General features: G+C 40.6%; 1 protein-coding gene across 1 annotated transcript; it reads right to left on the bottom strand.

The window, feature by feature from the left end:
* Positions 1 to 1,825: 1,825 nt before the first annotated feature.
* calcoco1a (calcium binding and coiled-coil domain 1a) lies at positions 1,826 to 15,801 on the bottom strand. Its single transcript, XM_085393696.1, has 15 exons — positions 15,586 to 15,801; positions 13,639 to 13,799; positions 13,446 to 13,548; positions 9,925 to 10,127; positions 9,534 to 9,746; positions 9,164 to 9,312; positions 9,002 to 9,071; positions 8,749 to 8,904; positions 8,126 to 8,380; positions 7,021 to 7,146; positions 6,714 to 6,809; positions 6,069 to 6,156; positions 5,643 to 5,890; positions 5,325 to 5,416; positions 1,826 to 3,827 (listed from the first exon to the last, which is right to left on the bottom strand). Exons 2-15 carry the CDS (start codon positions 13,768 to 13,770, stop codon positions 3,800 to 3,802), a joined length of 1,959 nt encoding a protein of 652 aa, XP_085249822.1. The 5' UTR covers positions 13,771 to 13,799; positions 15,586 to 15,801; the 3' UTR covers positions 1,826 to 3,799.
* Between the last annotated feature and the right edge of the window lie 6,224 nt (positions 15,802 to 22,025).

Raw genomic sequence — 22,025 nt, 5'->3', positions numbered from 1 at the left:
CTTTATAAAGGGCTTCTGACAGTAAACCTTTTCTTTTTAAAACCCGGCCACGTTGATACTAATGCCACACCTTTATTTCATTAATAGAAAGAGAGAATCAGAGCAGGGTGATAAACACAGATGAGATTCTATCAATTATATGATTGCTTTAATTATCATTAAAGACAGATCAATAACACCAGACTGGAATTAAAATAAGGCCCATACATTATACACTATTTTACAAGGAACAATCAAATTGCCTCATATACTGAACCCTGGAAGGTGTTGCCATGGGAACCCATGCAAGGGTTTGGGCATGCTTGGGGGGAATTTAAAGGAGCCGGTTTAGTTTTCTATATGCTCATCCTCACACATTAGTGACGGTTGATTAAATAATGACTTGAGATGGGTAGGCTTATTCATTTGAAATTAAAGAATGGAAATGTGACACCTAGAGGTACAACTTCACAATGATTTAATAAAGTGTGAGAAAAAAATCACCCTTGTAATATTCTTACAACCAAAGGACATCAATTATTAAAAATAGTAAAGAATCCATAAAAGCAGGCCGTGAGTGTGCATACCAACGAATATCATTTGAATATTTAAACCCACACTGATATCCCGCTGCACATCTGAGCTGTAGCTACAACTTGGTCAACACACAGGAGAGATAATGGACCAGCAGCAGCTGCAGGGCTTCAGAGAGTGATCTGCAGGATAAAGCTCAGTGAACCCAAATGCTTCTGGCAGCAGTTAGTGAGGAAGGTGCTGGGCTCGGGGTGTGATAAAGGCAGAGAGTGTTGGTGCATGTGACCCAGGTTTGATGTGATAAAAAACTGTAGGGCCTTTCTGTGTGCACCTGAAGCTATATACAAGACAGAGAGGTGCATATGTCATGTGCTGGAAGCATGGAGCTGGGTGCAGGGTCATAATGTGAAATACCACATCATTTACTGTGTGCCTCCTGGATGGGTCAGAACAGACAAAAAGGACACGTTTGCCATTTGTTACATATGCGGCAAATCCACCGAGGGTTGGGGATCACAGTCAAGGAGGGAGAGAAAGAGAGAGGTGAGGAGAAGGTGAGAAACGTTTTCATGTGCAAAGACCATAAATTTAACACCTTCCCCTGTACGAGCAAGAAGGCAGACGGGCCATCTCACTGAAAGGGTAATGGAGAAAGTGATGAAGAAACGGGTAAAGGTATCTGTGACAAGAGTGAGAATGGAGGGCGTGCCAGAAGGGAGCCAGAGGAAATAAACAAGGCCAGGTAGAGGTGGGGGCGATTTGGGAATGAGGAGCAAGCACTGGGAAGGCGGGCAGGCGGGCAGGCGTCGGGGTCATAAAAACTAGGAGATGTGTTCTGGCCTCTGGGTCTTCATATCTTTTACATTTCTAATTAAAAGAGATAAAGAGTGAGGGAGTCATCAATCCCACAGTGATTTCCCAGTTAAGGTTTTAGAGGGGGCTGTAAACTAGGCAGCCCGGCATCATTGATTTTATAATTAGCTATCGTCACCCCAGACTTAAGATGGAGGGAGTGTGGTAGAGGGGCACGACGAGAGCTTAAAAGACAGAGCAGCACGACTCTGCTGGTGGAGTGAGGAGGATGAAGATGATGAGGAAGTCAGCCCTGAGGGGGGACTGCAGGAGAGTCAAAGGTGAGGAGAGAGAAAAAACCCAGAATGGGAATGTATATGAAACAGGCAATGAGCCAAAAGGGAATATAGGCTATAGAGCCGTGTGAAAAGAAATGGCATAGTTAATTACCAATGAAATGTCATGTGAGGATCAAAATATTGCTATAATCATTGGCCAGAAAAAGACACATTAGACCCAATAATGGATACATAAACGTTTTTATTATGCAGAACCCCACCCAAACCCCATTACATGACTGGTAAGAAAATACACAGTGTACATGTGGGATAACCTTCACATACAGAAGTTCAAAACAAACCGTAACCACTGGAGTTTTATTGCGGTGTGAGACAGTGTCCTGATGAGGAGCACTCGTACTGGAGATCTCAGTGGAACAACAAAAAGATAACTTCCTTGAGACATAAAGTCAGATTACAACTACAAACAAGGACTACTGAGAATACGTTTAGTGTGCCATCTTCTGGGAAAGAACACGGGGCTCCTTAAAACCTTTCAACCATCCACATATGTAGTGTAACACAAGGTAAATGAGGCGTCGGAAAGACGTTTACTTCTTTCACTCCTAATTTTATAAACTTAAACATTAGGATCAATTCCTTCCATATGTATTTTTTTACATCTACCTTTACCATACGATGTTGGCATCACTCCCTTCCATTAGCACCAATACCTTGCAACAACGTAACCTTTAAACAACCCATTAAAGTATTTGAAAGCATAAAGTAAAAATAGAAAAGAGATAAAACGTGAGTAAACACAACACACGTGGGTAATGGTTATGATAACAATGATGAAGGACACAGATGGCATATTGGTGAGTATCAATATCAACTTTTCATCTAAAAACTCTTCTCTAGTAAAAATAGGGTGCAAATACAGCAGATAAAATCAAGCATCAAGGTATCTAGTAAATTCTCTTAGCCAAGCATGGAAAATTTTGTTACACATTGCACAAACTGTGAAAACTGTACACCTGTTTCAAACTAAACCTGAATATAGTTTAATTGCAGCATAACTCAAATTAATTATAAATAGAAAATCATGAAAAATGCATATAATATTGATTAAAACGTAGGCAGCATTTCTTTTATTAGGCAGTATATTACCTCAGGGCTGGGGGAAAGTATCAACACCATGATTCTGATGTCAGGATCTATAAAGATGACTCTACTTCATTATTTTAGGCACAAATTTAGAACTGCATCACCATGATTTCTGTGCAATCTAGCTGTGATAAAGGCTGATGCTAAATATCCCGAATGAGCAGCTAGAGAATTTCAATAAACCCAGGTTCATTAATAAATAAAAAAAATTGCAGCTTTGCAGTGTAAAGCTAATAAACATTAATTTCATAATAACGATTATGTGAAGTTACTCAAGTAGAAAGTTGCATGTCGTCCCTATTTAAATAGACCTGAAGCACAATCTGTTGAATAAGCTTTCTATTTCAAAAGCTCGTCCTAAGCGTCAGCATCCCTAAATCACCTTAACTGCATCTGCATGACAACAATCACCTGCTAATGCATACAAGAAAGTTCAAATCAAATCTTAGTTCTGAGTAAATGGAGGAGAAATATGATGTCATAGACCTACATTACTGCAATATAATTTAGCATGATGCTGTATCATTACTTTATGCCGCCATGAAAAGTGCTCGAAGCTGCTGTGGAGAATTTAATGCTGGAAGAGAGTTTTGCTATGATTTCCAGCGGAGCTGGGCCTGCACAAAACATCATAATTACAGTGCCTGTCATGACTCCTGATCACAAATGCCATAAAAACGACATAACATCCATCGTAAAGCTCTCGACATAGCAATGATTCAACAGAAATCATTCTGCTACAGCCTGCAAACTCTCAAATGCCAGAGCCCACGTCTAAAAGCCTGCTGCTTCAAACTGTGCACCACTCTTATGTCAGTCATAAATATTGTGTTGACCTGCCACCGCTGGCAAAAACAGTCAGGGTAAAAACACAGCAATCTAGAAGGACAAAAAACAAGGTTTATGGCAGATACAACATAATTGCATATTAAAATTCTGTCTGTATATAGAGCATAAGCTGTATTTGTGCTTGTTATAGGAAGTAATGCGGAAACAACAAGGTCCCTCTTTCCCTTTTTGATCACTTGCTGTGGGTAGGTGTCCACTGGTTACCAGAGCGAGGTGTCAACTGAACCACTGGAGGAAGAAACAAAGGAGAGAGAAAGGATGTGTGAGTGTGTTAAAAATGGAAAGAAACACACATTCTGGTTGAAAGAGCAGGCGAGACGAAAGGAGTGGGTGAGTGGGAGAGCGAGAGCCTTAATGATGCTGAAAATTGGCCCGTGACTGCGGTACACCCCTCAGGTAAATCATTGCTACAGCTTGCTGTCAACTCGTCTGTCCCCTTGTCCTCCCATCTCGCCCCTCCCATGCCCCGAATGTGTCTCAAACAGCCTCCCTCGCTTCACCCTGACTCAACTTCTTTTACGACCACGTATTCAAAACTTCCATCTTCGAGTCATATTCACCGTGCCACCATAAATAACTAGTTGCACATGTCTGTGTGCATTAGATACCTTTGAATTCATTGTGCACGCATCAAACCATTTCTGCGAGAAGCCAGTGAAGGAAAGTAACGGAGTACATTTACTCAGGCATACATACATTAGTTCACTCCCCAGTTTTGAGATACTTTTCTATGTTCCAGGGAGAAATATGATACTTTTTACCCCACTGCAGTTTTATAGCGGCTTTGTTCTTTAATTACTTTGCCGACTAAGACTGTACACACAAATCAAGTCATGAGCTCATAAAATATAAAGACGATGCTAGAGTTTAAAACCAGCCAGCACGACGGGGTGATATCTGGTGGCTTGTTTTGCCTCAGAGAAATTTTCATTTCCATATGCAGTCAGCAACGCAAATCTTTTTTGAACCTTAAATCTTCACCTGTGCACAATTTGTTGCAATCCCTCACGTGTTTAGCAATCCTACACCCTTTATTGAGAATATCCTTCAGTGTATTTTGAGTGCCGACAAGAAGTTATTTCTGACTTTTAGAGGCTATAACACTAGCAGTTTATGAAACTGTTATATCATCTGCGACATTAAATACTTCCTTGTAATAGTAAAAGGAAGCGGTTGAAGAACAAATATGCTTGAGTAAAAACTGTCCCGTACTACACATATTAGCAAAATATAAGTACTATGTCTGCCGTAGCATGGCCCTCATCACGGATATATTATTAGATATGATATTAATAGATTGTTACTACTAATGCAATAATCTGAAAATAGCATGGTGCATGTTAATATGGAGGTATTGTTTGTGAATTAAGGTCTTTTCAGTGTTTAAAAGAAGAAGAAAAATGATCACAAATCTTTGCTTCTTTAGATATTGTACACTTTGTCTCTCTTTCACTGGTAAAAAAGACTTTTTAACAATGCAATGTATTCTATGATCTGTACTATCGTACCCCATCCTAACGCTGATCAAAATCAAAGGGATAACTTTGGCTTTTAACATTTTAACCTAATTTTCTGTAAATACATAAAGTTTATACTTTAATACTGGTTAAAAAAAAGAAAAGAAAAAGAGTATTACTCCGTTAACACTTCACAGTAATGGGTATAAAGAGTAAGTGTTACATGTATAAACATATAAGGGTACGCGTTTGTAGTGGAAAGCTGTACCTGAGAAAAGTATCCATGGGGTCAGGCAACAAAAGAGCCGTTTCCTCCCCAGAGCTGTTCCTTCTACACTCACGTGGATCGCATTCCTCCTCCTTAATACAGTAAAACACACACACACACGCACAGGATGACACTTAACACATTTCTATCCAGCAGCTATTACCATCCAATAACTTGCACACTAGCAGCCTAATTGGTACTAGGAGATAATGTCTATATCAAACGACCCACTGCCCATGTTTAACTGGTGTGCATGGCTATCAGCATGAAGGCATAGCTCAGTTTCAATATCACATATAATTATGGTGCACGTCTCACCGAATCAGAGCTGTGTGCCAGAGTGTCAGCGGTGGCCTGGTGTGGAAGGGAGAGCGGTGCCGGCTGGTTGATGACCACTTCCCTCCTGCTTACCTCCCTGGGGGAGAGAGGAGGGGTGGCAAGGAGCAACGAGTCAGGCTGCCCCTGCTCACATAGGCTGTAGTGTGCCAGGGGGGTCGGGGGGTGGAGGATCTGCAAAGCCTCTGGGTTCTCATCCTCCGAGTCAGATGACACACTGTCAGGACGGCCTGCCAGACAGAAACATTAGTTAAGAAATAGCGGTCACTTTTCCTCAGAGCGCTGCTCTTGTCGTCCACAACACGGGCCAATCTGAACAATATTTAGTGTGGCTCTTGAATGATAGTTAACACTTTTATTGTTCACATCTGCAGGGCATACAGTAGATTGATGTGTAGCTCAATTCACCTGTAGAGGCAACTGGGGCCGAGTTCCACTTGGCGCTTGCAACTGTTCCCATCTTCTGTTCCAGCTGACAGATGTACTCCATCAACTCCTGTGGTGAAAAATGCAGTCATCACCCTTATAACCCTCAAAATGTCAGACCTCTTCAAACCAGCACTACGTAACATTATTGCACTGTGAAAACACAACGGAAACATTTGCCATTATATAAATGTTACCACAGTACAATGAACATTTAAGTCCTTCCTTGGTTTCTCATGTGCCGCTAATTGGCTGTAAACAAATTATATTGCACAATAACAAGAGGACAACCACAGGGAGATGATTCCCAACAGCAGGGTCATTCACAATAAGAGTATTACTGTTGTTATATCAGTAAGGATGTGTGTTCATTATTAATACAAAGATTTTAGAAAAAATTGCAGGGGTGTGCCCAGGCTTTATAGTCACACACTAAACTAGATTTACATTTAAAAACTAAACCATGAGACCTCAGCAACTGATAATGGCACAAAGTCTGTGACACCACACACGCACAGTGTTAAATAAGTACACTACCCACCCAGAGTTTATCGTTCGCTGCTTTTTAAAACTAGTTTCTGTCAGTACTGATTCAAATCATGCACCGTGGCAGACAAGGTTTCTAACCTGTTTCTCTGCAAGCAGCTGCTCCTTCTCTTTGTGGGCAACCCTCAGGCTGGCCTTCAGCTCCTGAAGCTCCCTACGGGTTTCACTCAGCTGAACCTACAAGCCAGATATCACAAAACAGCAGGGTGAGGTATATTAGACCCACTCGAAAGACACTTTGACTTTTGTGTGATGTTCTAGAAGTAAACAGCCAACATCTAAATGATGCTCATTCTGAGTTTGACCTTGTTTTTGCCAGTTCAAACAAAACTATTTGTTCACACAGATACAGAGTAGGCTATAATGTATATGAAGCAGCTTCTCTCACCCGGTTGCAATCTTTTTCTCTTCCAAGCTCAACCTCTAGCTTCACTCTCTCCATCCTTTCCTCTTGCAGCCTCTCCTCCATCGCCTGCATCTCTTGGCTGAGTTTCTCCAAACGCTCATGGTCTTTCTATGAGGGTGACACACAGACACTATTACTTACTGTATTTACTTCATATATAATTTATTTGCCTCTGCCATTCGATCTTTAGGTTATGGACTCCAATATTGACTCGATGTCATACCACCTACACATTACACCTACAGAAGCTGCTTAGCCATGAAGCTCCTGGTGCAGTTTCCATGCTGATATTAAGGGAGTTTGAAACTCTGGAGTTACTGGGTCAGAATAGCGTTGGGGCCCCTGCTCTCTGTAGCTTTACATGCTCTGCCGCTTCATGGCTGAGTTGCTGTAGTTCCTAAATGCTTCCACTTTCCAATAATACCACTTACAGTTGATTGAGGAAGAAATTTCCCAAACTGACTCATTGCAATGGTGGCATCATATTACGGTACCACGCTCAATTTAAGCTCTTCAGAATAGGTACTTCATGTAATACACATCAGGCAATAGGATTGAACACACCTGAATTCAAAGAGTCAGAGGTGTGACCCAGTACTTTTAGTAGAACCAGCCATATAGGCCCATTTTGAGAACTATAGAACATTTTGTTCTTTTTCTCATTATTATTAATATCCACTTCATATGTCGAATGTTACATATACCAAATATTACAAATACAAAACCCTGCAACAACTTTGAATCAAAACAAAGACTTGTAAAAATAAAATCAGGTCTACTGGGTGTGACATACTTAAACCATTTTTATCAAAAATATAACAAACTGTTCAGATGTATAATAGCAATATATTGCTACCCTCTCCCTTGCACCTTCATATCAACATAATGTCGCACCTGCTAATATTGATATAAATCTCCCTTTTCTCATTTCTCTTTAAGCATTTAAAAACTGATCGTTTTTTCTTCTTTTATTATGCTGCATACAATTGTTATTGATGCCATGGGAATATTTCACTTTGAAACCTCGTGGCATTTATTAGTGACATTCTACATTTTCCAGATTTCATGCTCTACAGTGATGCAGTACCTCAGCCGAGCGCTGCATGTTCTGCCTCTCCTGGGCCCAGTGGGCTCTTCCCTCCCTCAGGGCCAGACTGGAATCTGCAAGCTGAAGGGTGAGCTGAGCAGCCTGAAGGCGAGCCTGATGCAGTTCAGCTTGCCCCTGATCCCTCTGGGCAACCATAGAGCTGAGGTCACTCTTCAAGCCCTCAGCAGCTCGTTCGCTCATGTGCAGCCGCTCACGCAGGCTACGCATTTCTTTCAGAGATGCCTCATTTTCCGCCTGTGCATAAAGGACCAAGAAACCATGTTGGTTACTCATCTCATACTTCAGGTGATTTTCTGTATATTGCCAGACCCAAAAATATCTAAGAGTGGATTTGAACTGGTCATTGTTGTTTGTTTGTAATTCTTTTAAAACATAATTGCTGAGTTAAAATACAAAAAAACATGTTCCAAATAAAGTAGCAGTGATCACTTTCCCCCCAAAAATCAATTCTGATTTTATGTCCAAATACTTGTAACACATTTCACAAGAGTCGAGTTGAAAACAAACAAACAAACAAAAATCCTATTTTTACATCCTCTGAGTGAGCATCCTGGTCGAGTTTCAACCACTAAAACATTCATTAATAAGTCCTTTGGTTTGACCTCTTTCCTGTGGGCTGTGGTGAGTTTCTGGGTGAGGGTGGTGATGGTGTTTTGAAGCTGCAGGACACTGGTGTCTCTTTGGGCGAGGGAGTTCCTCAGGCCCTGGAACTCCTTTGACAGGATTTTGAGCTCGCTTTCTGTTTGTTCCAGCTTAGTCTAAGGAAAAAAGGCAAGAGATGGGAAAACTGAGATGTTGGGGGGGGGGGGAGGACCATGTTTTACTATGTTACACAGTATGTTTTGAACTGTGCACCTGCAGGCTTCTTCTCTCACTCTCCTCTTCTTTTCTCAGAGCTCCTGCCCTCCTGGCTCTTTCCTTAATTCTGCACATACAGATTTTGTTATAGACAATCAAAACTATTCACAGGACCCACATAAAAGTAAAAGAAGGACAAATGAGAAAACCATGTCAAACCTCTCTAACTCGGTCTCTTTTTCCACAGCTCTCTGTGCCAGGGTTTTGATGTCGTCCTCTAGCTCTCGGATTCGCGCTTTGCTTGCCTCCCTGGCATCCATTAAAGCAGTTTTCTCCTGGGCTAGTGATTCTCCTAATGCCTTTTCCTCCTAACAGACCAGAGGCGTGTTTAATTTTTGTGTTAATATAAGAACTCGGGCAATTTCTTAAATGTCTCCTGCTTACATTTTTACACTTAACACACAGGGACATTATTTAAGCAGAAATGCTTTATCTGAGAATGAGGGCACTGCTGTAGGGAAATGGAAGCAGGCACATCGGTTCTAATCAAATGACTGTGCCCACCATTTGCATAAGCTTCATACATCACCTTCTGCTTCTTCTGCAGCTCATCAAGCTTCTCTAGAGTTTGGTTCAGCTCTTTCTGAAGCCTGGCGATATCACCCTCCAGCTCTTTGCGTCTTCTGTCCCAGGCCTCTCTCGCTCGCTTGTACTCCTCATTCTCTTTCTCTCTTTGCTCTTTAACCGCCTCCTGCACCTGCAAAAGCTCAGCGCGCTCTCGCAGACATTCCTGCAGTCGATTCTAACAAGACAGAGAACAGAGGAAGCAAGCAGCATGACTGTGTGCCCGTCTTTGTGTAACTGCAGTAAACAAGAGTATTGATCCCCCCCTCCCCCCCAGCAGATGTGTTTTATAAGCACTCGTTAATTTTGCAAAACTGAAAACACACACTCTCCCATGCAGTATCTTATCCACTCACCTGCAGCAGCTCAGCCCTGGGGACTACCAGCAGCATATCTGTGCCTGCCTCCTCTCCATGGGAGTCTTCCTCAAGAGTCACCAGATCCTCAAGTGGCTTTGGTGCACAAAAAGTGAATTTAGAGCTGCGAGAGCACACCTTCCCTTTAGCATCAATATATACGAACTCATACTCCTGGGAGCTGGGCTTGGGTAGGTAGGAAGCTAAAATAGTGATTTAAAAAAAAAGCAAAAAAAGCAAAAGGTTATATTACAATCTGCAGAGAAGAATAATTGTTTTTCAAAGTAGCCATGCTTTAATTTAGACCCTACTTCCCATTATACTTTTAGTCAGTCTAAATTACATACCTATAATTTTGGAACATCTAATCACAATTTAAATTAATGTTCTGGTAAATATGAACTATGAGTCTAATACATTTATTTGTATTATATTGCTGGTTAAGATGATGTGTTTGCCATCAAAAATCCATTTCACAGACCCTTTTTACAGCAAACATTTTGACTTGTCAAAGTAGGGAAAGTGTATGAATAATGGCTGTATTCCACTTAGGGGAGGTCCCCCTTTTGCACATTCTGTTTTATTGCCATGAAATAGGAAACTTAATGGAACTAGGAAGACATTACTTTGACCTGCTCCTCCCCTGCTGTGACAACTAAAAATACACGGGTGACAAATTCAAGTAAAAACTACTCGCTGTAAACTTAATGGCCTTTAATTCGTCATCTGTCTTACTGCAGTCTAAAATGGCCTAGCTTTGCAAACTTGGATTAAGCCCACTGCTAAACTAAAACATTTATTAAATAAAGCTATCTTCTCATTTAGTCTTAGAAACTGTCTGATAATACTTCAATTCAGTAACACCAGGTTCACATGTTGCAATACAGCTTCTGGCCACTAGTGGCAGCAGTGCGGCCATTCACGGCAGGTGAGCGACAAAACGATGATGTCTTTTATGTAACTTGTGTCCCATGGGCTGTGAGGTCTGTAAGCGTCTATTCATTCTCGTTGTATCATTTGTGAAAAACCGCAGAGTACCTGAAATAGCAGAGCGTCTCTGGTTAGCTAAGCTGGCCAAAGTCTTAAACAGGTGTTTTAAGTGACTCTCGGGCAGTTTGGTGCTTTTTTTCCACGTAAAACTTGAAGCGCTTTGCGAGTTGAGCTTCTCTGCGCCATTTATATGTTTGTTGTAAACATCGTCGGCGTAACAGAAGCAGTTAAACAACTTTGTATGTTCTGCTTTTGTCCTGTAGTGTCAAAAACAGCTAGCTCCAGCCAGTGTTGCCAACTTAGCGACTTTGTCGCTATATTTAGCGAGTTTTCAGACCCCTTAGCGACTTTTTTTCTAAAGAAAGTCGCTAAAAAAGACGTGAAAGCTCGTATCGCTTTTACTCTCAACAAGCAGCGGGTGCTGTAACGCAGTCAGTTCTTCTTTTACTCTTATGCTGTTTTGTGGATCACAAGGTTTAAAACTACTTATAAACACACACACACACACACACACACACACACACACACACACACACACACACACACACAAAGTAACTCCACCAGAGTGCCTATTTCGGGTCACTTGCCGGTCCAAGCCCGGATAAAGGAGCAGGGTTGGAATTGTGACATTAAAAAAACAATGATTGCTAAAAGAAATTTAGTTTGTAGTTCTAAATAAACTCTAAATGCATTTAAGACTTTTTTTTACTGACTTTATGTCTCTTCCACGATGTTATTTCTCTCTCCAACAACATAGGTTACAATTAGATTAGCATGACCAATTATGCAAATTAGGCGTTGACGTCATTTAGCGACTTCTAGCGACTTTTAGGACAGCCAATAGCGATTTTCCTTACTGAGGAGTTGGCAACACTGGCTCCAGCAAGCTAAACGCTCATTAAACAACACGTGTTTGTTTATCACATTATAAAATAGCTTTTCAGTCGCCTCGACTGTTTGTGCTATGCTGCTATGTCCTGTTGAAACCACAGAAGTTAATCTAGTATCAATTCAACAAACATCCTGTTAATGACGCGGTCCATGCTTTCAGCTGTCCTGCCAAAAAATGTTTTCCTGCTATTTAAACCGCTGTAAATGACTAGCTGGCCTATAATCTGTCAAACGTATCTCTCATGAAGGATATCGAGTCATTATGTGCCAGAAAGAAAATTCCCGTCACAAAGTAGAAGCTACAATCAGTTTTTGGCAAAGTGACTTTTATATATCCTTTATGAATCGATGTAAAAACTATCGTTGACAGTAAAAACGTCTTCTCCAAAAGAGAGCTGGCCAAGAGGGCAGGAGAAATTGCAACAAATATAACATAACAGTTCTATAAAGATATTTTAAGTGGCCCAACAGGACTGGATTGATTAAAATGTAGAGCACAAAGTGGGTATGATAATGCTGAGTTAAAAGACACTTGCAGAACAGGTCATTTCTTTATTTTGTACGTAACCACTTCATAAATCTTGTTGACTACAGCCTATCTACCAATATAAGCAAAGCTATTAGTCATAAAAACACATCAGCAATCACTGTTTCGCATAAGACTGTCGCTCATAAAGTTGAAGGCTTACAAATTTTGAGAGCAAAATAACTGCTTTTCAGACCAGCTGTGCTACTTGCATAACGTTAAGACTTTCACTATCACCTGAATCTGCTTCCTTTTCATGCACCTTTAACCAAGCATACTGGAACTGATGATGATACACCTCCTGCCTCCCACACTAACCACAAAGCAGTCAGCCTTATTCTGTGACTCCTTCCAGCCTATAAAGTAAGTTGATCTAATATCATTATCTCACACAGACCATAGCTTCATGTTTGGAGTGATTTACTTAGAATTACTGTTTCACAATACGGCTACAGCAAAGGGCCAAGATAGAAAACAGACAGAGGGAATGACACACGGTAAAGTTTATGAGCTGTATTTCAACTTCGAGCACCGGCTAAGGTCACAGAAGAGGCGACCTTCTTTTTAAATCACAGCATTGCTGCTGATAAGGAACCATCTGTACTTTCTTTAGTTTCCTTTCTCTGTACTGAAGAATGACATTGACAGTATGTTTAAGTTAGCGATAAATCACTTTACCAGGGGTCAATGCCACACCTGCTGCACACGTGCCCCTCACCCTCAATCAGGCTTATCAGCTGCCCCTGACACACAGGACAAAGTGAACACTGTATTCTCCAGTGAGCAGCAGCAGTCAGCAGAGCAGCCTTTGGGCCATTGTCTTACTAAAGAAATGAATTCAAACCATGACAGAGAGTGTCTCTGTTAGAAACCAAGTTAGATATTTCTCTTGTGCAAAGGATTTTTTCCCCTTTTTTCTGCTGAAGAATTATTTTAAGATAGGAATAAACATTTGCTTCCACTCAGCATGTGATTCGCTAGCTTTTTGTAAACAACAGAGCAATTCATTTTACAGAGGCATCAATCTCCTGCTGAAGGTTTTATGCGCTGATCTAGTACAGATCCTGTGTGACTATGGGAGGTAAACCCAGTTAGAAAACAAAGGTATGAATACCCTGAAACTGAACACAGCAGTTGACATCTGTGCCCTCTTGGTAGTCAGCCGGGGCTAGCGCCCATACAAAGGTGTGGTATTCCTTTACTGATGTCCATCCCTCCTGAAGAAGAAAATGTGTGCACAGTGTTAACTTCCAGTTGGATATTATTTATTTAGTTGCTTTTCCAGAAATTCGTCAGAACAGCAATACCTTGAAGAGCCCTATCCAATCATTACTGGCCCATATGTGCCGTGAGCTCAGCGTGTAGTGGCAGTCGACTCTGCTCTCAGGAAAGTAGCTGCAGCCCACGTTTCTAAACTCCACCTGCCAGTCCTTGTCCATGGCAACACAAAACAAATGCTCTATTGCACCTACAAGAAAGAAGGTAAAAAACAAACAAACCCCAAATCAACCTAGAAACCAACATGCACAGTTACATTACACAGCTATTTCTGGAATATAGGTAAGAGGTGGTCCCTGCTGAACAAACAAGAGGCCCCAAGTGTGTGAGTATTTTTGTTCAGTGTAAGATCTAGACTGAGTGCACACTTAAGGAAACAGCACCGATGCACAACTAATCCTCAGTGACAGCATGGTCTTAAGGCAACATGACACGTTACACAGGTTGTCACCAGGGGCTATTTCAGTCATCTTCAAAATCATTTGCTATTATACAGCATCACGTGTAAGCATGCAGGATATGGGCTCAGATTCCACTCGAGGTTACTTGCCACGAATTTGTGGTGTCCCTGCAGTTAACCACACTGCTTGCCTACCGAAAGCACTATTTTTGTGTGTGGTGTAATAACTATGGTATAGGCAACATTTATGATGTGATGGTACACTGTTACACAAACAGGGTGAAACACATGGTAAATATACATTTTAATAGAGCAGCAGAGACAAGCATGATGAGATTTTCAAAAGGAACAAAAATAAAGCAAGCGCACTTTAAGAGGGTTGTGCGGTCAGCTGAGCGCACCATCCGCTCCGAGCTCCCTGACCTGCACTCAATCTACAGCAGGCGGTGCCGGACCAAGGCCAGGAAGATCGTGAAGGACCTCAGCCATCCCAACAACAGACTGTTCTCTCTGTTGAGGTCAGGAAAGCGATTCCGCTCCCTGAAGACCAACACAGAGAGACTGAGGAGGAGCTTCTTCCCGCAGGCGATACGGTCTCTCAATCACACCACCACACAGTACTGACCCACACATATGGTTCTTACACACACACTGGACTTTCTGGACTTTGGTTTTGCACAACACTGGTCACTATATTCTTCATTTCCGGTTAATACTTGTACAGCTGCTGTTATTGTGTATATATTTATTTATATTTAGATTTCTTCATACATTCTTATATAGTTCTATATTGTGTATTGTGTATTTTGTTGTACAGTTATTTTATTTTCAACTTTAATTTATATATTTATCTTTATCTTATTCTTCCCAGTTAAATTTACCCTTCATTCTAATTTGTGTTGTACAGTTATTTCATTTTTAACCTTAATTTATATTTTATTCCTTCCTAGTTAAATTTACCCTTTTTAATTTTTCATATTTATTTCCTATCTTATTCATAGCCTTTTCCTTTTTTGTTTTCTTTAGGTCACGAGCAGTTGTCCAAGCATTTCACTACATATCGTACTGTGTATGACTGTGTACGTGACAAATAAAATTTGAATTTGAATTTGATTTAAACCCAATGAGGATTTACAGCGAGCATGTTCTTTAAACTTGGATTAACTTTCTGTACTTTACATTTATTCCCTGTGGTAGAGTCAATAATCACAGATGATACAAGTTTTCTATTTTTGTTTTGCAAACAAACATCCGTTCGGACAAGATAAAATACAGACAGTGCGTAAAACAATACACCAGTGATCAAAATAGCTTTCCGTGGACTCGTTTTACATGGCACGAGGCTTAAGGCCCAACAGTAGCACATGTCAAGAAAACAGTGTTATGCCCGTCGATGAAAGCTTTAAGCTGACAAACAAACAAACACAGGCACTGCGGACAGACCTGAATCCGTGCACGTTAGTCATATTTGTTAATTTGATGGAAATGCAAATAATAAGAGACAATGCAGGGCTTTGTTAACTACCAAAAGAGATCTGCGCACATTATCTCGACCCGTTTCTGATGTCTTTGTTACCTTTACGGTCCTCAGCCCTCTGCAGACGGTCCAAAGGAGCCCTCTACGTGCGAGGTACCGGACTGACAGTCCTCAAGAAACCCACGAAAGAACACGGCCGATGCAGACTCGCTTTCCTCACGGAGCTCAGCTGGACCAACAACGCGAAATAACAACAAAAAAGCCAAAGCAAAACACAAGCACCACAGCTTCTTCTGCACCGTGGAATTATGGGAGCTGTTGTTCACGATGTAGCTGAAACTATGCCGAGATACTCCTTTTTAAACTACAACCCCCAGGCTCACAGTAGACTAACAGATCCGCTGAATGTAATCTGACGCGTCTCATCGGCCGCCGTTGTTTTTCGCATCGGATATCTGCCAAACCGCGGCTGTCCTGCTCGTTCACCAATGGAAAGAGTGTGTGTTATTTGCGATGAGAGGAAGACACTCTTAGCGGATGTAATAATGAAAACGGATGTTTTTATTTGCAGTGATTGTTCGAGTTCATAAATATTTGCTACATTGCGCTGTAAACAAATCTGCGCATTATTTTCCATGCAGGTAGACTTCGCACTATGACGGTTATTTAATTTGATGGTAAAGTATTACAGGTTGTATAGTTTTTGCCTATTTATTTTAGTTTAAATCAGTGTCCCACGGGAGCCTTTTCCACTTCATGTATTATCTATACTTTGATGAGGAAAATCAGGAACCACAGCAGGTCCTCTGACGTCAGCCCACGTTCCAGATTTGATGGAGGGGAATTCGGATTTTAGCCAAAATTTTTTCCAAAATAATCCAGTGATCCTGCATTTTGGAAGCGCCCCAATTTGGCAGTTTCTTTAGGGTAAGCTTGATATCCCACAACGTCTTCAAACATGAGGACAAATAGAGCGCATGACGAGGTACAGTGCCGGGCAGCAGATGGCAGTATACCATCTTGAAAACCAAAATTACACATGCAAGTCTAAACACACAGTGCGGTCTTTTAAGCCCACAATGAAAATATATCACAGCCTTTTTGTCCTTTCACTATTAGATACAAGATAAAAGGGGGGGGGGGGGGGGTACACTGTCTCTCTATGCTGCAAATTTTAAAAACAGCCTGGGTTCACCATCTCTAGCTTTGCCTTAATTCATAGTTTTGATTTTGCAGATATATCAGAAGAGAAATGCAAATATGGCTGTGCAGATAGGTCTCAAGGCTACAGTAGTAGTATTGTCTATCTGGGTTCACAATGTGTTATTCTGAGATTTTTAATTAAAAAAAAAAACATTAAAATACTGGTTTTAGTTGAACTGATTATATTAAATGATTTAAATTTAAATTAGAGTTAAAATGGCAAATAAGTCTTTAACTGCAAAAAGCCATCAATAACAAAAACCTATTTAACAGAAATGGAAATTAAAAGTTAGCATTCTCTATTAAAGGTTATTAGTCCTCCACAACCACAAGTTAAATAATGCTCAGCCTGTATTATTATAGTTATTGATGTTAGCTCATTGCCCATAGCCAGCCTATTTATCTCTGCTCATTGATGAGACACTCCAGTCACACAATACTTTACTCCTCCTCAATTAGTAAGTCCAGTTTGGCTAATTTAGTCTGTTGACGACACTATAAGGATGCTTCATGTAATTTTATGCCGACGGACAGTCAATGCTGAGACCCTATAAATTGTGTTTAAGTGGATTAATAGTGTGCTGAGCCTGTGTGAGCAAAGTGGTGATGGAAATAGTGGCTCGCTCTCACAGTGGGATAATTAAATAGGTTCTACTGTGATGACTGGCTTATTCAGTAGCCACTGTTTACATGCGTGTTTAGCTTTAGGTATTATTAAAGAAAAAGATTTCTTCTGTTGAATTCTTCAACATAATTCAGTATGGTTGTCTTACGGGTTCCCTGGAACACAGAAAAATCAGATATACCAAAAATACTAGCATAAGTATTGTTTATGAATTAATTCTATATGCTTATTTCTGCTGGTTTTGTGCCACCCTATTTTATTTTATTTTATTTTATTTTATTTTATTTTATTTTATTTTATTTTATTTTATTTTAGTGTTGTGTCTGATTTCCCATAGCCTTGACTTTGAAGCGTCATTGTTGTGTAAAGTTAGAAGACAGTTGTGCAGTAGGAGTGTGAAGGCTTCACCATAACAGAGGCTAGACTTAAAGTGGATTGTCCATGAAACTGCTTGATCTTGACCTGGCTGCCTGCTGTTATGGCTCCTCTGCCTATCATAACATCCCACCTCTACCCTGCAAACTTGCGCACACATGCAGTTATGCTGACCGTGTGAATTTACAGCTCTTTTTTGTTTTTTGGGAGGAGATGGCTAACATTCACACTTTGAGGCGTTAGGTTGGGGGAAAAAATAGTGTTCTGGCACAAAACGTTCAACATGTTGTTTATTTATCTGTTGTGGAAGTACTCCACACAAATTTAATCCCTGTCATCTGCTGATTTCTAGCAGCTTGGCTTGGAATTTCTCTCAATGCTAGAAAATGGTATAGCCCCTGAGTGCTACTGCAGTTTTATTACCTGAGGTGGTTTGTCTGAATATAGCTTACCACATGTCTCATTCAAAGGGAATGGCAGGTATGTGTCACTAGTCATAAATTGCAACTAGCCTTCAGCAGTAATCAGTTGCCAAGGAAACCTCAAATGGGATTATGACCTTCTGTTGTGTATAGCCAAGCAAATTGTTAGAGTTGTCAAGATCCAAGAGACAAACATTAAAGATTTATGTCAGTAAACAATTTATTTTCTCATCATACTAAGTTAATGGGTAGCGTGTCTTGCGTGGAAATAAAACTGAGAATATAAGTTGGCGGCATTTTTTTTTCTGGCTGGGTATTACTTAAAACTATACGGGCAGTTTTGACTTTAATAATGGTAGTTACTGTGTTTTGAAGTAATGTTGTCTTGTTTTAAGATATAGTCAAAGAAAGGCATTACAAGGTAGAAAACAAAGAAAGAAGAGCAGAAGCAGAGTGCCTAGAAGGAGGGTAGAGTGTTGGGAGGGTGGATAGAGAAATGGGGGACGGTGGTATTTAGTATGCACGGCCAAGCTGCCCCATCTGCTTAGCGCAGCAGTCCCTGTCGTATAACTGTCTGCAGGCCGTGGGCCACATAAAGAATGTCTCAGATTTGATGTAATTCCGCAAAATTAATGACAGCTTTACTCGGTATGGGCCGTGAGGGAATGATTAGTGTTTGATCGTCCATCTGATCAGTTCCCTTGGCTGGCTGCTGAGAGATGCTCCACTATATGCCGGTATGTTGCCTATGGCAAGCACACATGCACACACAGATACACCTATCCCAGAGTAATTCCTGGGCCCCCATGTTGTAGTTTATGTTTAGGTTCTGGTTCGCGTTTCCCTCAACAAAAACATCCAGTATCTTGTAAAATTCTCTGTGCTGTGACACTTCACATCAATGTGAACACCTACTGATGTGCTGGATGCAGGTCCCACTGGTAATGTGAATGTGCACAGGGCACTTTTATATTAGGCTGTGCGGTATTTCAAAGAAAAGTGGGACAACCAGCATCCAATTTAGAGAACTCGGAGGTCACACTATGACCTTTTACAAGATATGCTTTACTGCAGCTGTGATTGGAATTGGGTATTAGTTTTTAAAAGAGATGGTGAGTGGATTGGGAATTTGAGAGAGAAAAAAAATTGATCCATTGGATGGATTGCTGGAGTTGGACAAGTGGAATACCTCTCGTCGTTTTAATTCAGCCCCACCTCAGCGTTCCCAACCCCCATCTCTTTCCTCCTCTTGGGCTGCTGCGTTTACAAGCGAAGGGGGCATTCTGTTTTACAAGTGAGCCTGGTGCGTCTCGGTGTGCTAGCAACATTAAAATTGAACTCGTCTTATCTGTGCAAACCGCGAGGCTTTACATCATAGGCTGTCGTGCTACTGCCATGAGGCCCCACTGTGCTTTTATGTAATGTGGTGCAGTCAAAAACCCAGTGGACAATTAAAGTGAGCTGATAGATAAAGAAGTGATTGAAGACCAGAATCTTAGTTTGTGGAATGCCCTGTGTGTTGGGGGGAGGGACACTTTAGTGGTTTATTATTGTTAACAAGACACAACATCTCACGTAGACAGACTGAACTGGAGACACAGTTTTCAGAGTTGCATCTATTTTTTGTTTTTTGCTGAGTTGCATATGGCAAAGCTAATTTCCCATCTGACCATTAGTACTCTGGTCAAGTCCAAAGCATGGAGAGCCTAATTCAGCAAAGGCTTGGGGAGGGCTGTTTCTGCCAACACAGATTGTTGGACAGATTGGCAGTGCTTCACTCTGTGTTGATGCAGTACTTTTCCCTCAAATTGTGCACAATTATAACAAATCACTTGCAAAAACACCATTAAAGTAAACAAAAACTTGTTCCAGTTCAATTGCAACTCAGTCCATTATCCTCTCTGTTTTCTCCTTCCTCAGTACTTTAGAGTTTTTGTCCTTCCTTCCATAACACTCATTCCAAATTATTTGAACGTGTTTCCTCCTGCTTGGGTTCCCCCCTTCCCTGTTGCCATTCTCTAATCTCCTTTCATTTTGCTCTTTTTCTTGGCCCACTCTTCCTCCCCCACTGCTTTCTTTTTCTCCTCTTCATTTTATATTTTTGGCTGAGCTGAGGACCTTTCCTGGTGCAGTGACCTTTCTGGTTTTAAATTAAGCCCCACTGCGGCACGTCTCTCTTCATAGATCGCCAGTTACGAGCCTTCAGAGAACCGCAAAAAAATAACGATTCTGATGAAATGGCCCCTTTAAAAAGCTCTTCCAAATTCCTTTTACATTTTTCTTTGCCTCTTCCCCCCTTTCTGGTTGCATTAATATTCACACTAATGAGGAACATCCTAAAGAGCAGACCATGGAAAATGTGAGAAGAGACATATGCATGTGCCTCCCGACATGCACGTCATACACATACTGTTGCTCATTGCTAATGGGGTCTAATTAAATGCCACATATGTTTGAAGTGATTTATGAAATCTGGGCATCCAGGGCTTGCATTATGATTGCTTAATCAGAAAGAGACCATTTTTCAATGAATAACACAGTTTGTGGCCTTTTAGAAGAGACCAATGTTTTGCATTATGTGATTAATAGGCCTCTAATAAATTTTTTTTAAAATGATAAATAGTTCTTACTGCGCTGAGGTCATAGTTCTTTTACCTGGTAGTCCAGCATTTGTCTTAATATTAGTGCAGAATTTATAGTATGATGTCAATAGGCTTGGGCCATGTTAAGAAATCGGGTTATCATAAACCACAATGCAATACAGTCACGAAGAACCTCCCAGGTGCTGAGTAAAAGCACAATGACTTGTTCAGGACCACCATCCCCTGGAAATGAGGAACCAGAATAATTTAAATACAGAAATGGCTTGAATTTAAACATAATTGGTCACAATCCAACCTCACCTGTTCACTGAAACCTTCTAAAACTCAAAATAGAGGGAGTGATAGCAATTATTGGGAGTAATTAAAGCATTTAAACTTTTCAGTGAGGACTCAAGACTGTTTTGAGCTACATTAAAAACTATGGTTTTAGTGGCTACTGGCAGAGATCAGTGTCTTGCACTGATAGGTGAGAAATTGTAATGTTTACTTTTGGTACATATACAGATTCACTATAATGTGTTACAAATGTTTATTTATCTATACATATCTAAATAACCTTTGTGTAAATAGTTCGAGACTGAGGATTTTTTTTTAAGCAAGAATACAATGGATACAGCAGAGAAAAGCACAATAAAAGACAACAATTACAAATATTGAGTAGTTTAAAAAATGATAGTAATGTGTTAAGCAAATCCTGTAAATTCTTTGGAGGTGCAATTTAATTTTTTAGAGCATATTGTTTTATATTGTTTGCAGTATTCTGTGCTGTGCTGAGATCCAAGCAAATAATTTTGTATTTTAGATGAAATGTGATGATTAAGACATAGGCTGCATAGGGTCTATATAAAAGTGGCAGCTTTCTTAGAAGACCTTAATCAACAGAGATTGTAGTGTGTGAGGTTATTGTTTTCGTTTTGCTGGTCCAGCTTGTTGCTCCTAGTGTTCAGTTATTATTGTACTGCTCATAAAATTAAGGTGTCCAAAATTAAGTTGGACATCTGAATGAAATATTCATGGTGAAAATCTTTACAGACATACTCAAAATGACACTAAAATCAAAGGTTAACCAAGTGTTCCCTTGTTTTGAGCGCTGTGCTGGTATTTGCAAACTTGCATATTTCTTTTTTCTGGAAGAGGTTAGGGCATGCTGGAATTATAGCATGGGAAGATGGCGGAATTTAAGCTCCCTAAAACTGTGCTTTTTCCAGTTACATATTTCATGTCATAAAAATTCCACTGACACCCTTAGCTGCAGAGTAACCTGTGACTTGATGTGGAAATATGCAGAAAGCATCACGATTGGTCCTCTCC

Source organism: Rhamphochromis longiceps, linkage group LG20 (genome assembly GCF_057381845.1).
Source record: "Rhamphochromis longiceps isolate RC_006_pf linkage group LG20, R_longiceps_female_GT1.1, whole genome shotgun sequence".
NCBI classification, from domain to species: Eukaryota; Metazoa; Chordata; class Actinopteri; order Cichliformes; family Cichlidae; genus Rhamphochromis; species Rhamphochromis longiceps.
This window is presented reverse-complemented; position numbering and strand designations above follow the sequence as displayed.